Consider the following 17121-nt stretch of genomic DNA (forward strand, 5'->3'; position numbering starts at 1 on the left):
GGCTGAAAAATAGTGATATAATTGTTTGTTCCCACCGTCCATCTGCTTGTTCTACCTTTAGAGAACTGCTGCCTCTTCCAGTGGCATCGCAGACAACATGAAGACACAGTTTACCCTTTATTAAAAAGCAATATAATAAAAAAGTACCCGCAGGAAACATAACCAACAATAACATCTGTCTTTGTTAAACTGTGTACAGTATGAGCCCATTGGTATTACTCACACATAATTATTCAATTAATGTTTCAAAAATTACTAGTAATTGTAATGTTTGTTTGTCAAGCTTACAAATGGAGAGCCTTTACATTCTTGATGATTGCACAAACACAACACAAGTTGGTCTGGAGGAGGTAACAAACAGGCCTATTTTAAATGCATTAAAACAATTCCCACTCATAATGAAACATAATTGCTGTCTGGCTGCTTGTTTTTCTAAGTGTATATATGGAATTTCACCAGTTATTTACATCAATATTTTTTTTTCATTAACACTCCCACCTCGGTGCAGTGATTTGTCCTGATTAAATTGCTAAGGAAGGGAAAGACGCCCCTTTGGAGATGGACAGAGAGCCTGTCCGATGACAAAATGAATTATTCATGCACTTGACTCTGAAATGGAAATGAAGCTTTGTTTGACTGAGCTAGGTTAAATGCTTGGTTTAATGCTCTGGTATCTCATGCAGCGTATATTTTTTTAAATAGTACGAATTCATACATGCATGCATACATAGACACACAAGCACTCCAGAATGCAGCACCTCCAGTTAAATCCCAAATCTGTGATGCACACCTTCACATGCAGCTCACTTTGGCAGTTCTCCTGAATTATAGGACATTGTGTTTAGCAATCAAATCATGCTTTGTGGGTTTTGTTTTGTTTGTTCCCTCACAGAGGGAAGACTTTGTCACCAATGTTAAGCTAAAATATAATACCACAGTCTCTGACACAAACGCTTTCAGTCTTCCAGTAGTCTGACTAGACAGGTGTCATTACTAAACTTCACCAAAATGAATATTTTTTGCTAAATTATTTTAAAAGAATAGTTAGAGATTTTGGGAGATACACTTACTTACTTGCTTGCCAAGAGTTAGAAGATTGATATGACTCTCATGTCTACGTATGTCTATGGTAAACATGTACAATCCATAGCCCCATCGCTAACATGGTTGCATTTTATTTTGCATTTGGCTTTTTTCAAGATCTGACTAGCAGCTCAGGAGCTTTGTGTAATGCACAGAAACAATCAATCAATCAATACAAAATTCAAGCTGTCAATCATTTCTGCTGCCTAGCTCTACTTTCATGCTCTTTTCTGCTGTATTGATACAACAGAACAGAAATCCATGTATTCCTGTAATGCATAGTGTTACATTGTTGTGTTCATCCCATCTACTGTATCGGATTCCATTATTTAAATTTAAATGAATTCCACTCTAGTCAATTCTATTTTTCCATTGAATTAAATTGTATCTATTAAACGATGAGTAAACAGCCCAGCATATCTTTTGCTGTCAGGTTGAAAGAATTTCTATTGGTATGTAGATTGTGCATACAGTATGGAAAGAAAAATATGCAGTTACAGATACATTACTGCACTGCCAGATTTTCTACAGTTTAACTTTTTGAAGAAAAATATAATTTAAGAGGATAGATTATTAAATGACAAGCTAAAATGGCAAACTTTTTTCAGTACTGAATATCTACTTGCAGGATTTTTGCAGGCCAGCTTTCCTGCAGCAAGCCCCTTTGACATACAGGCCGTGGGCTGGGCCACATCTGAACTAACAGAGTGCATCCAGCTGGCAGAGTACATCAGACAGCTGTTGATGAGGAAGAAAAAGTCATTTGCAGCTTTCTGTCTGTTCACACGACTGTCACTGACGGTGAGAAAGCATCCTGCTGCAAACACGAGGCTGTCACCATTAAAATGACACACACCTTACGCATTAAAATGTCCTTGAAACTGACTGACTGTTGGCCTGCCACCATGTCAATCAAACAGTCAAGCTTTTGCATTTCTTTTTTAACTTGAGCAGCTGAAATACTTTGCATAAATGTGATAGATAATGGTCTCCTGAAAAAAGAAATGTGTTGACATTTCATGCAGAGCATTTGATTATTCTGTCTGCAAACTGTTAGCACTCAAATCTCACGCAAAAGGTTAAGTTGCATGTGTTCACAAAGTGTACATAACTTTGAAGTTACCCTGCTGTTTCTGCTGAGAACATTAAATCGTTACAGACAAAGGGAAATCGAGAATGATGAAGTAAACAGATGGGGTCTCTCAGTCAGCAGGGATTCTGGCCAGTTAAACTGTGTGATTCAGTAAACCAAGGCTTTCAAAACACACACACACACACACACACACACACACACACACACACACACACACACACACACACACACACACACACACACACACAATCCAGTAGAACCCAATTAGTTTGCTGCAGTCTGAGAAAACCGGGCAGACAACTGAGGCAAAATATCAAAGACAAACCACACTGGGCTTAAATTTGACCGTTTCTGTTACAATACAACAGCAAACTTACTTTCTGGATGCTTTTTCTACCGAGCTCCAGAGATTCTTTCCAAATAAGTCAAGTGCGAAATCTTCACAGATATTTACTAGGGCTGTCAAAATTAACACGTTAATTTTTGCGTTAATTTTTTAATATTTAACTCGTTATTTAAATTAACGAAATTAACGCAGCTGTGTTTGTTTACTTCATGTGGCGACTGAGAAATGTAATACGTCTCCATAACAGCAGGCGGCGCTACTCGGTATTGTTGCCCAAGTAATGAAAACCGGCAGCTGATTGGACGAACGCGTCACATGGGTTTGTTTTCTCCGGATGTTGAGAGCTGAGAGCCAGACTGTCATGGCGGCCGTTCAGAATACGATCTCATATTGTACTAAAATAGTTCACTGAAACATGTTTCTGAAAACATTTTAAAACATTTGCTGAATCTGTCTTCATTTCAGCTTAACAAAGGTCAGTTTAAAAGATTTTCGTCAGATTTTGAGAGACTAGTCACCTCATTGCGCTCGCCATTTCCGGGTGATTCCCGACTGCCCTGCCGCCGACTGAACATAGGCTCGTTGGAGATGAACTGAACTCTCGGCTCGTTGGAGATGAACTGCTCCTCGCCTGTAAAGTAGACGAGAGCAGGCGACAGCAGCCGGGGACGGTGACAAAAATCTGCTCTCAAGTCAGACAGTTTCTAGCCGTTTCAGCAGCCTTCAGCAGGACTAAGCCAAATTGTTGCTGCTGTTGTTCTGAAAGATATTAAACATTCTGAACTTAGCAGAACCTTTCCTTGTTTGTTTTTTTCTTCATATTTGCAAAGTTAAGTGATTTAGCATTTAAATATCCATTATTACAAGCTTCAGTCTCAATTTAAAAAAGCGATTAATCGCGATTAATTACAGCAAATTGTGCAGTTAATTAGTTAATTTTTTTTAATCGATTGACAGCCCTAATATTTACCTCTACGTCACAACTTATTCTCACAACACAATTTTTATGTATAGCTGTCTCATTCTTTTTCTCTTCTAGTGTTCATAATAAACTACAACAGCATTCTAATAGGTGACCTTTAAGTAGCATCCTATTGCTTAGATGAATATGTATCTGTGACCTATTTAAAATCTAAAGAAATGTACAGTATACATGGGCTTGCTAAAAATTTATGAACAGTTGCAGAATAAAACTCCACAATAATACTTGTGTTTGCATACAAGAAATATACTGTATATTTTGTGTCCTTTTCACTGAGTTACTACTACTGAGTTAGTTACGCTGTATTAGCATCAGTTTTCTGTCAAAATCTTTTCTTCTTCCTTCCCCTCTTTATCTCCCCCGTTAACCACCTCGTCTTGTTTTTCTTTCTCTCTCGTTAGTTTGTCAGGCTGCTGGAAAGCACTATTATATATCTATGAAGAGGACGTGCTGCAGCCATGCCAAAACAAGGGTTGAGACAGGGACTTGGGCCACACCAGGACACACGCACGCACACATGCGCACACACGCACGCGCACACACGTACACATGCACTCACAAAGCTAAGAATATGAAGGAGGAAGAAAATGATGGGAAAAGCAAAGAGGGGGACAAATAGACACAAGTGGAGTTGAGGAAGGGACAAGGAGACAAAGGGTGTTATTGCACAGCTCATTGAATTTGCATTTCCTCTGGAAAGAAATAAAACTGCAACTTTCACTATTAAATTCCTTGTATGGACACACTTACACAAATGCGAGCTTTTCTGTATACCCTTGTGAGTATCTCCAGACATTTCAACAAAAGCGAGTTTTATTTACACATGATTTATAATCTTCATGTCGTCGCTTCGGTTACCAACAGTATTATTGTATCTTCAGCACTGCTGCCAGGAACTGAACCAGAGTCTCTGCCGCTTATGACGTGAACCACATAAAGAATGTGTTTAAAGTAATTCTCGTTTTTTTATTGATCCAATAGTCCTTATCTGCACCTCATGTCATTTGTGACTGTGACAGCGCCAAGATTCATCCATATTGTATATGTACACCAGCTTTCCTTAGGGTGACCATGTATTAGCGTACCAGTGTTTCTTTCTAAAGTGCATACAAAGTGACAATGAAGGTCAAGTGTAAATAAGTGAGTTTATGCACAATTCCTACACGTGATTTTTGCCTTATTGTTTATTATGTGAAGCAATGAAGTGGGGCAGACTGCAAATTTCATGAAGTTTCAGTGAATCCGTTATGTAAGTGTCCTAAAGAAAATCTAAACAAAAAGGGTTTTTTATGTTTTTCCTGGGGTCCTTCCTCTTTCATTTGCTTTAAAAACATTATGCTGCTGCCATAAAATGCTTGACTTGCACTGAGCCACTGTACTGGTCAGTCCCCTCTGTCTCTGGAGATCCAGCAGCCATGGCAGTGGAAACAAAATCTCATAATCACTTTAATGTAATGAAAAATATAATAGGAATAAATAATTGACATGATCGTTAAACTTCCTCAAAAGGGGTTTCCTTTTGACTGTCCACATTTTCCATTTACATTACATTTTTCCATACAGTAATTGTTTAGTGTATAAATATACTGTAGGTTTTATATGTTAAAGACAATTTACCGCTGTAAGAAATGACACATTGTGGTGAATCTGTTTTTTTTACTGCCCAGGGGACCTATGGAGATGATACTTAGTGGGAATTTTGACAGTAAAAGTTCACGTACTTCTACAAAATTGACTATTTGACACTTTGCTTGACCTATAGAATAACACGCTTTGGAAAATGGCCAAAAAACATTTGCATTAAGCTTTTAAAACACTTTCCAGACAGTCAAGCTTGTCAGAAGTATGTTGGATGACCTGACCGTTTTTTCTTAAATGTTTTAATAATGCAAATGTCACAGACACGAGAACTGAGTGGGACAAGGACAGGGACTTTGTAGATGAGCTCCCACACCATTTAAAAAAAGCTTACACTTCATTCTTACGCAAATGTTACGTTTAACTCTAAAATGCTAAAAAAAAAAAAAAGCCTTCCAGTAGTCTGTGATACAGCCTGACAGTTTTGAACTAGCAGGAAGAGTAAGTAAAGTTTATTTATACAGTATAGCACTTATCACAGACAGAGTCAAAAGTGAGCTTGTAGCCCCTCTTACAAGAAGAATTATATTGGCTTCAGTGAGAAGTGTGAAAGACACTTTTCACACCTGGGTTGAAAATCTGTATTTTAAGCTCTGTGTCTTTCAAAGGGGCAGGTTTCATATATTTCAGTTTAAGTGCATTTTTCGGAATGTCCATCCATCCATCCATCTTCGTCCGCTTATCCGGTGTCGGGTCGCGGGGGGAGCAGCTCCAGCAGGGGACCCCAAACTTCCCTTTCCCGAGCAACATTAACCAGCTCCGACTGGGGGATCCCGAGGCGTTCCCAGGCCAGGTTGGAGATATAATCCCTCCACCTAGTCCTGGGTCTTCCCCGAGTCCTCCTCCCAGCTGGACGTGCCTGGAACACCTCCCTAGGGAGGCGCCCAGGGGGCATCCTTACCAGATGCCCGAACCACCTCAACTGGCTCCTTTCGACGCAAAGGAGCAGCGGCTCTACTCAGAGCTCCTCACGGATGACTGAGCTTCTCACCCTATCTCTAAGGGAGACGCCAGCCACCCTTCTGAGGAAACCCATTTCGGCCGCTTGTACCCTGGATCTCGTTCTTTCGGTCATGACCCAGCCTTCATGACCATAGGTGAGGGTAGGAACGAAAACTGACCGGTAGATCGAGAGCTTTGCCTTCTGGCTAAGCTCTCTTTTCGTCGGTGCGATAGATTGAATGCAATACCGCACCCGCTGCGCCGATTCTCCGACCAATCTCCCGCTCCATTGTCCCCTCACTCGCGAACAAAACCCCAAGGTACTTGAACTCCTTCACTTGGGGTAAGGACTCATTCCCTACCTGGAGAAGGCATTCCATCGGTTTCCTGCTGAGAACCGCCTCGATATCCTGTCCATAAATATTACAAACAGGATTGGTGACAAAGCGCAGCCCTGGCGGAGGCCAACCCTCACCTGAAACGAGTCCGACTTACTACCGAGAACCCGGACACAGCTCTCGCTTTGGTTGTACAGAGATTGGATGACCCTGAGTAGAGACCCCCTCACCCCATACTCCCGCAGCACCTCCCACAGTATCTCCCGGGGGACCCGGTCATACGCCTTCTCCAAATCCACAAAACACATGTAGACCGGTTGGGCATACTCCCAGGCTCCCTCCAGGATTCTTGCGAGAGTGAAGAGTTGGTCCGTTGTTCCACGACCATGACGGAATCCGCATTGTTCCTCCTCAACCCGAGGTTCGACTATCGGCTGAACCCTCCTTTCCAGCACCTTGGAGTAGACTTTACCAGGGAGGCTGAGAAGTGTGATACCCCTGTAATTGGCACACACCCTCTGGTCCCCCTTTTTAAAAAGGGGAACCACCACCCCAGTCTGCCACTCCTTTGGCACCGTCCCAGACTTCCACGCAATGTTGAAGAGGCGTGTCAACCAGGACAGCCCCTCCACACCCAGAGCCTTGAGCATTTCTGGCTTTGCCACTGTGGAGTTGTTTGACTACATCAGTGACTTCCGCCCGGGAAATTGACGACAATCCCCCGTTATCCTCCAGCTCTGCCTCTAACATAGAGGGCGTATTAGTCGGATTCAGGAGTTCCTCAAAGTGCTCCTTCCACCGCCCTATTACCTCCTCAGTTGAGGTCAACAGTGTCCCATCCTTACTGTACACAGCTTGGATGGTTCCCCGCTTCCCCCTCCTGAGGTGGCGAACAGTTTTCCAGAAGCACTTTGGTGCCGACTGAAAGTCCTTCTCCATGTCTTCTCCAAACTTCTCCCACACCCGCTGCTTTGCCTCTTTCACGGCAGAGGCTGCAGCCCTTCGGGCCCTTCGGTACCCTGCAACTGCCTCCGGAGACCTCCGGGATAACATATCCCGGAAAGACTCCTTCTTCAGTCGGACGGCTTCCCTGACCACCGGTGTCCACCACGGTGTTCGTGGGTTACCGCCCCTTGAGGCACCTAAGACCCTAAGACCACAGCTCTTTTTTCGGAATGTCGCTTTTTCGGAATGTGTAAAACAGAAAAGACTGCCCCACTGACTGCAGGTACAATGTTTATGAATACCAAATAGACTCACCTATCATTATGTTTATGGATTTTGCTTAAAGGTCCCATGGCATGAAAATTTCACTTAATGAGGTTTTTTAACATTAATATGCGTTCCCCCAGCCTGCCTATGATCCCCAGTGGCATGAAATGGTGATAGGTGTAAACCAGAAACCAAGAAAATGAAAGCTCAGATGGGCCGATCTGGAATCTTCTCCTTATGAGGTCATAAGGAGCAAGGTTACCTCCCCTTTCTCTGCTTTGCCCGCCCAGAGAATTTGGCCCACCCATGAGAGAGAGACATCATGGCTTTCAAACGAGCAAAGTGGCAGTTGGTCAAGGCCACACCCCCACCCTCCACCTTGCCCCCCCCTCTCCTCCTCAATAGCTACAGACAGAAATGGCACATACTAAGGAAAGCTCATTGTGGGACTGGCTCTAGTGGCTGTAATTCTGCACCAAGGCTGAATTATGGGAAAGAGACTTCAGATACAGTATTATGGGACCACTAAGGTCTATATAAAAGCATCCAAAGGGCACCTTGTCATGGGACCTTTAACAACAAAAAGTGGCTTTAAAACAGCAGAAGATTTTTTTTATTGAGGGAAAAGAACATCCACTTACCCCTTTGCAGATGGAGACAGCTTCTTTGGACATGGACTTGGGGTAGGACACATTGTGCTCCATAATGGACTGGAACAACTCATCTTCATCCTCCCCATCAAATGGAGGCTGGGGTGGAAGGAGATAATGTTAAGAGAGTTGTTGGTGTTTCATCCATTATCACATGGTGGATGAATATAATTTTGCTGTTCTCTTGACAACCGTTTTACTGCTAAAAGTAAAGTGCCACCCTGTTCACCACAGGGATTCAACAGTTTTAGTTTTTTTGTCATTTGTGCCCTCTCTATTTGACAGGTAAATTGACCGAATTTTGTGAGAGAAAAAAAAACGTTTTCCCCAATGAATAAAGATAAAGAGGGCAGGAAATAAGGACGCACATTTGACTAAACAGGGAGCCAAGATGGAGGATAAGAGGGAAAAATAAAGAAAAAGACGGAGAGAAGACACTAAACAACAAAGACACTGAAGAAAGACAAAATCAAGGAACAGTGCAGAGTTTGTGCTAACACGTTTCACAGGAAGACCTTGCAGGGCAAATGGAGTGGATGACCCAGCTTTTTCCCTGCTCTCTGGGTGGTTATCATCAGTAACCATAATGTGGGTGTTTTGACAGTCCATAAAATGAATTATTCGTCATTTCCACTCCACTGGCCCCTTCGAGTAGAGATAGCCTGTCTGCGTCATGCCCTCTTTACCTGATTTCACACAAGGCAGGGAAGAACAGCGGAAGGGAACATCTAAAAACCTTTGTTAATTGTTTAAGAGCTGACATTTGAATTCACTGGGGAATGAAAAGCATACCCATCTGCATGTTTTGCTTTCCTGTGGGGGAGCTTGCTCTTGCATGCACACGCACTTTGTTTTTGGGCTTTTGGAATGGGAGCTACTTAAACAATATGTTAAGTCATAAATGTCTTAATACATCATTTAATGTTGATTCTTGGAAACATGTTTTATTAAATCCTGTAAAAAAACATCTGATGGGTGAGATTTTTCTACTTTCTCAACGTTTGATAAAGAGGACGTTAGGATGTTTATTTTTTTTTTATCTTAAAGCAATTTACATCAATATATCTAGAGGGTGAGTAATGACAATATATTAAACTATGGCTGTACCTTTCACAAAGGTGATCACGCTTTTTATCTCTGACATGGTCTGATTCCACTGTAACTTCCACTAGAATGGGATTTTAGGTTGATACTGAAACCTCTGCATTTAGCTGCATAGTAGGGCTGGGCAATATATCAATATTATATCGATATCGTGATATGAGACTAGATATCGTCTTAGATTTCATCTTAAATTTTGGATATCATTATAACGTTATATGGTAAGTTTAGTCTTTTTCTGGTTTTAAACGCCGCATTACAGTAAAGTGATGTAATTTTCAGAACTTACCAGACTGTTCTAGCTGTTCTGTTATTTGCCTTTACCTCTAACTCAGTCATTATATCCACATTATTGATGATTATTTAATATTATTAAAATATAATTGTAAAATATTTTGTTAAAACTACAACTGCCAACCCTACAATATCGTCACAATATTGACATTGAGGTATTTGGTCAATAATATCATGATATCTGATTTTCTCCATATGGCCCGGCTCTACTGCATAGTCATTATAAATAGCTAATGCTAGGCTGATCCGTGAGGTCACATTGATCCAATGTAGCCACCACATAGAGATTATTTAGATTCAGGCTAATGCTATGCTAGTTAAACAAACCTCAAAGAAAAAGTGAGCTTCTCAAGCGGGTTACTGATAACATACAGTATGTAAATAAGTAACTAGTGAGAAAAGTGAATGGCCTTAATTTGTGCACAAATGCATCTTTATAACATCTTCTTTATAACAATATTCACACTACATCTCCCTGTCTTGACTTGGACTACCTGTATCTGATTCCAAAAGAAGCTCTTCTTTACCAGCCAACACATTATTGATACGTTCACTTCAGTAAGTGAGAGTATTGTTTAGAATATCGACCCATGACCACTGGCAGCACACTGTGCTGTATCCAGGAATAAACAAAGAAACTGAAAAGGTAGTTTTTAACAGGTCAGTGGTAACACAAAAAAATGGAAGGGGATTGTTAAATGCAGAGATATGAGAAATTTACTTTATTCAGTTTGGGCACAAATGAAGGCACTTAAAACAATACAAAAAAGATACAGTAAGACTTAAAATGTGTTGCAACCAGAGTTGGCCTTGTTGTGTTCTTTGGGCCCAGCTGGACATAACACACTAATTGGTACACATACAACAGAAAATTATTACATTAAAAAGACAGCAGGTTGTATTTTTATTATTAAAAAAAGTACTCCACCAATTTAGTATTGTCCTCGTATCATACTCCTATAACAGGTTTGGACTCACGATGGACAGTTAAAATAAAAGAATCAAAATCGATGCAGCAGAACCAGAGATAGTGTCATAGATAGAGATAGAGTGATAGAGTACATTTAGGCCTATGTCGAGCCTTGCTGCTCAGGGGTACTTGAATGTGGCAATAACGTGGGTGTGAGCAGTCTGAGCAACCTTGTGTCTGTTTAAAGTTGTCGGAATAATCTGTAGCAGGCAATTACCCAAGAAGTACTGAGTGTGTTTATGTGTGTACACCACTCACCTGTCCTGCCAGCATTTCGTAAAGCAGAACTCCATATGCCCACCAGTCTACAGAGCGTCCATATGGCTGATATGCAATGATCTGTGGAGGAAGGAAAAGAAAAAGCTCAGAAGTTCAGCCTTACACAAAAAAATATGTCTCAATCATGTCAAAGATGTTTGAAATTCATTAGACAACATCGCAGTACTTTACTGAGTCTACAACTACACTAATCTGTTTACAAATGAGGGACTAGAAGAATGTGCTGTGTGTCAGTGTGAATGATGCAATGCATATTTTAAAATGTCCAGAACTTGAATGCAATATTTCTTCTTTAATCTCAGGACCCAAACATAGGCATTCGTTTCATTTTGACATCTCATCCAGGTTCACTCAGACCGTGATGCATTTTTTAAACTACTTTACGGAAAAAAAGCTTATACCACCATCATATTCATGCACTAATCCACTGAACTAGATCCCAACATGCATGTGATCCCGTTGGATCTGGAGATTATATGCAGCTAGTCACATGTCCTATACATATTTATGTACAGTATTCATCCACTACAAGTTTGATTACTTATCCTATATTCTGTTACTTCTGTCTGTCTGCACTAAAGTACATATTATTAGATTGCAAAAATATAGCACATTATTTAATCACAATGTATACACTGCTTCTGTGTAATGTAATTTAGTCTTATTAAATCCAGCACACAATAAATCTCCCACATATTATAACCTTAATCTTGATGTCCAGATCACATACGTGAACGTGACTCTTCTTCTGTAAATCCATGACAGAATAATTTCAGAAAGCCTCAGCAATATACTCTATGGGCCTCTTCCCAGCATGGTTGCATATCTTTGCATGCACGCTGCCATTGCTTGTCTCATTTTAATGCAAATCTAAATGACTGTGATATTGTAGCACTTAACAAACAAATTAAAATAAAATAAAATTACTCAATGCAACATCAAAAGTTTTTCAAAAATTGTGCTTTTCCAAATGTCCTTGATAAGTTGCCAAATGGTAAAGCAGAATTATTTATTTATAGAAATATTCAAGCCAACTGTGCCCTAAAATGCTACAGACATAAGCATATCAAGTTTGGCACCAGCCTTGAAAATCCTGTTTCATGCATCTCACAGATCACAGCTCTTCATACAGTGGTTTGATCCAGACAAAGAATATGTATAAAGCAAGGGTGTGACCACAGCTGTGACTACGGACAAATGCTGGATGGCCTCTGAATTACATCAATTTAAAATCACCTGCAACAATAACTTTTGCCATGGTTGAGCAAAGAAGATAAGAAGCTCAAAATTTCTGACAATAAGGGAACACTTGGTGCGTAGGAAGGGAGCAGATAACAAAACACAGAGATCATTTCACAAGATATGAGCACCTAGTATGATGTTGCTGTAGCTGAAGCTGAAAAACACAGGTGACATTTTTTTCACAAAAACAAGCTCAAGATGGAAATGACAACAGTGAAGCCAATGTGAATACAACTCTTACTGGCGAGTGTTGCACATGTAAAAAGGGCTACAGTTTGTTTTGTTTCAGTCCTTTTGTCCAAATTTTCTGAATACCGACGACACTCGTCTCAATAATCTCTCCTCAGCTCGGGATTTTTACTTTGTGACAGAAATGGTTATGGAGTCTTGCAAACATTATTATTGATCTGGGTTATATAGTCTTTCAACAACCTTTTGCACCTGCTAATAAAGTTAAGCTACCACTGCAAACTAATTTCTAAAGTCTAATGAGGAAGGTCTATTATTTATTCAAACCTCTTTAATTTCGTAACTCATAAAACACTAAGGATAATTTTATAGCAGGTACATCTTTTATATCCAAAGGCAATGACACAGAGAAACAAAAATGATTAAGACACAGAAGGTGAAGATTTTCAACAAAAAGAGCATATTTATCCCTTACTGGATATCCTATAAATTAAACCTCTCGCAACTGTGACATTTTCTCTGGTGACAGAAAGATTTCCCATGGGTTTCTCCGACATTGGTCAAGGTAAATGCTTTTACCCTGTGACCCTATTCACACCACTCAGAAGACACACATTCGGTTACACTGTTTACACTTCACACCCACTTACACATCCACTCATTTCTCTAGAGCCTTATCTGCCATATAACAGCAGTTGGTGCAGCCATGTGCATATGTGCAATTCAGGCTCATATACAGCACACAAGCACATATGTTAAAACCAGGCAAGAGACATACAGGACAATATGGTGACCCACACACACACAAACATCTTTAGGTGTGTACCAGCATAGGGTACAGCTATATGGCCTTTGCTAAATAACATCTCACCTCTGCTGCTCAAATGCTGGGACATGGGACACTCCAGCTTAGTAACACACACACACACACACACACACACACACGTATGGACAACATACTGTATATGAATAAACAAAAACTTGCATGCAGATACACACAAACGTATGAAGCATTCACACACATGTGCCTACAGTAGATCAGTGTGAAATCAGATCCGTCCTGTATCGCTCTATAACCTTCACTGCTTATAAACACCTGTCCTCTGCCCTGCCCATAGGAGCCCACATACGCACACAAACACACACTCCGACGGACAAACACACCAGCTCTGTGCTCCACTGTCATGACGCTGTCCTGAGGGTTGATGGAAGCCGGCTGAACACCCAGTACATCCACGTGTTTACCCTCATACACAAAGGCAAGCATGTGCCCAGACTTACTGTACATGCACATACACTAACGTGTCTTTGAATGTCACTATGGCTGTGAGAGTTAAAGAAGCAGAAATATTGTATATGGCACACATTTATTTGTCACAAGATGTGTGATGTGATCAGTTCTTCTTCAATACATCACATTTTGCTCTTTTTATTGTCTCTTGTATTTTCAGTTCAACATGAAGCTAGATACAAATATCTTCAAAATAAAAATACACTATACTGTATATACATTATAAAACATTTGTGTAATTTACTGTATAGAAAAGACATGCATGCAGGCAGTCGCTGACAGCCTGATGGAGGAACTATGGAAACAGTTGGAAGCATTGAAGAAAATGCTATACAGGTACACTTACATAGAATGAAATATTAAATAAAAATGTTTGTATCTTAAATATGATCAATACCTGTGTAATCTTTTATCGGTTTATCAATAAAATCACTTAAATTATAGTTTCTGTGTTGTTGAATTTCTGAGTTTTTTTGGGAAGTTTCTATCACTACCTATTGTATTATTTCCATGATGTAAAAAAGACCACGAGGCCAGGCTGAGAGCTCGTGAGATGCAGGAAGAGGAGCAGAGGAAGCAGGTGCAGCAAATCTTGCGACAGTACACAAGTTAAGTAACTTTATCCAACATGAAATATAAGCTGACGTTCTTTTAAAAATATGTATAATCCAAATAGGAGCACGTGATAAAATATAAAAGGCTGATATCTCGCTTTTTGAAATATAGACATAAAGTTGACTCCTTACTCTTTTTCTTCCACAATTGCTGCAACCTGTTTATGTGCAGTAGTTAAAAATTCTGAATGCCATCTATCAATCATTTCATGTCTTTACTCTAATCATCTCCATTTCATCCTCACTGAAGCAGAACTGGAGGCCAGACTGAATGCCAGTGATTTGGAGGGCCAAAGCAAATGCATGGAACAACTGCAGAAGGAAAGGAAAGGTAATACAACAAACACGTGAATAATTAATGACCAGCAAAGTAGATTTCCTCCTCATCCCAGCTGATCTAATCTCACCACATGATTTATCTTTGACTGAATGGTTGAAGTCATTCAGTATTTATTCCCTCATTTTTAACAAATAGAGTTGATGGCCAGACTGACAGAACTCGGAAATAAGCTCGGGAGGCGGACAAAGGAGTGAAGGCACTGCAGGCTGCTGATCGACGAAAACGAACTACATTCATACTGCATGATTATGTATATGCATAATATATATTGAATAAAAGATAGAAGGACCTTTTTTTCGAAATGGAATTATCTGTGACAAAATATTTAATCTTCCAGATCTAGAAGCCAGCCTGAACGCCACGGATGTCCAGACAGAAACACAGAGAACTGTTGGCATACTTACAGGTGGAAAGTGTGATCACATTGTTAGTAAAACAAGTGATCAAAGACCAACAGGCTAAAGAATGCTGATCAAAAATATAAAAATGCCATCCTACAGTTTGGTTTGAATCTGGTTATAATATGTTGCTATCTATCATTGTACTTTTTATTTTTATTTTGATATACTACTTATTCTAATCTTTCCCTCATCCTTAATAAGCAGAAGTGGTGGCCAGACTGAAGGCCAGTGATTTGGATGGCTAAAACACATGAGTGGAACAACTACAGAAGGACAGTAAAGGTAACACAACAAACAGGTCACTTATTAATACAGAGTAAGGTGGATTTCTTCTCACCTCAGATAATCTAATTTGACTTCATGACTTATTTTTGACTGAATGGAGAATCATGCATTATTAATTTGCTTTTTATTTTTTTTACAAAAAGAGCTGGATCTCAGACTGCAGAGCTGGGGAATATGTTTTGAGATGTGGACACAGATGTGAAGGCACTGCAGACTGCTGACCAAGGTCAATACATTTCTTTTTTTTTACTGCATGGTTATGTCCAATAATATACAACCATATATACAAGATATTGTTTAAGAGATTATTTTGCTTTTTGAGCGGTAATATTAGAACATTGTATCTATGAAATGATTTTGATTTTATTCCTCTATTTAATAACCATTGATGAAGGCCAGACTCAACATCACTGGTGTTCAGGCAGGGACCCAAACAAACCTGGTGGCACAATAACAGGTGGAAATTAACAGTAACACTTGCAGAGATTAATGGATTTGTGCACTGACATTGTGAGTAAATACATGTAAATACTGAGTAAACTATCCTGAATCAAAATACTCAAGACAGAGGTGTTGAAATCAAAATGTACTACCCTCATTTTAATGGTGAGAGTTAGAGTGCAGACTAGAGTCAAGAGTTTAGAGTAGGAGTGAGCTGCCCGGCTTGGAAACACAGAGATGGAGGTGGAGGCGCTGAAGACTGGGGTAAAGCGAGAAGGCTCAATTCGTATATGGTTATAAGATATTCATACTGTACGTAGACTGAGGGGTTACCCACTGGGCCCCCTGATGGAAAGGTCTATAAATCTTTCATGATGATACAGTGAAGGTACATTACATTACATGTCATTTAGCTGATGCTTTTATCCAAAGCGACTTACAATTGCTAAAATGTCAGAGGTTGCACGCCTCTGGAGCAACTAGGAATTAAGTGTCTTGCTCAGGGGCACATTGGTTGATGTATTGCAGCAGGAATTGAACCCGGGTCTACCACACCAAAGGTATGCATCATATCCACTGTGCCATCACCACCCCCAGGTAGTGGTAGTTAGTGGTTTGTTAATGTTGTTTGTCTGAAAAGGGATTAACAGACCAGTGACCACTGTGATTGGGCTGAAACTATGCTATTTAATGCAATACATGAATGAAAGAAAACATGATGCAATTTTAAAATAAATCAACCTGATGCATTTTTTAAATAAATCAACTTACCCAAAGAATAAAATGCCATAATGTCCCCATGATATTTATGACCAGTGACAGTCTTGTAGTAGAGGTTAATCCAGACTTCCCTCCATTTCATCTTGTTATATCATCTAATTTCCCCATTAACTGAACTTGACTCATTTGCTTTCTTATTGTTTTCAATTTTCCAAAAACCCCTCCCTTGAACCAAAGGGTTGAAATCCAGGTTGTCTGCCAGTAAAAGTCTGACTGGAAAGCTGAATATCAGCCTTGAATATGCAGATAAGATAAACGCAGGCCCTCAAGACAGCTGATCAAGGTAGGACTTTGGTGTTGGAAATTACATTTGATGATGAACGAGTAATTGGATTATTAGGGTGATTGAAACACTAATGACTTCTATGATTTTATTGCGATATAATAGCTGATTTAATGCAGGTTTTTCTCATTTCTTCCACTATATAGTTACAGTCCAGAGTAGAAGCCACTGAGAAAGAAAAAAATATGTACAGCTACCAGCTTTTATTTAAACACCCATTTACTGCCACAGGTAGTGTACTGTGAATCAATAGTGTATGTTTTCTAATCCCTAGTTCATACGGTTTTCTATCTCTTCCACTACTCCCACAGAGTTTGAAGCTAGACT

General features: G+C 39.9%; 1 protein-coding gene across 1 annotated transcript in view; it reads right to left on the reverse strand.

The window, feature by feature from the left end:
- The window catches only part of prkcaa (protein kinase C, alpha, a), a 155948-nt gene that overhangs the window by 13030 nt on the left and 125797 nt on the right, over positions 1–17121 (reverse strand). Inside the window, 2 exon segments of the mRNA XM_028593335.1 lie at positions 8276–8383; positions 10908–10988. Coding sequence (XP_028449136.1) covers positions 8276–8383; positions 10908–10988 — 189 coding nt within the window.

The sequence above is a fragment of the Perca flavescens genome, chromosome 2 (genome assembly GCF_004354835.1).
Source record: "Perca flavescens isolate YP-PL-M2 chromosome 2, PFLA_1.0, whole genome shotgun sequence".
Classification (NCBI taxonomy): domain Eukaryota; kingdom Metazoa; phylum Chordata; class Actinopteri; order Perciformes; family Percidae; genus Perca; species Perca flavescens.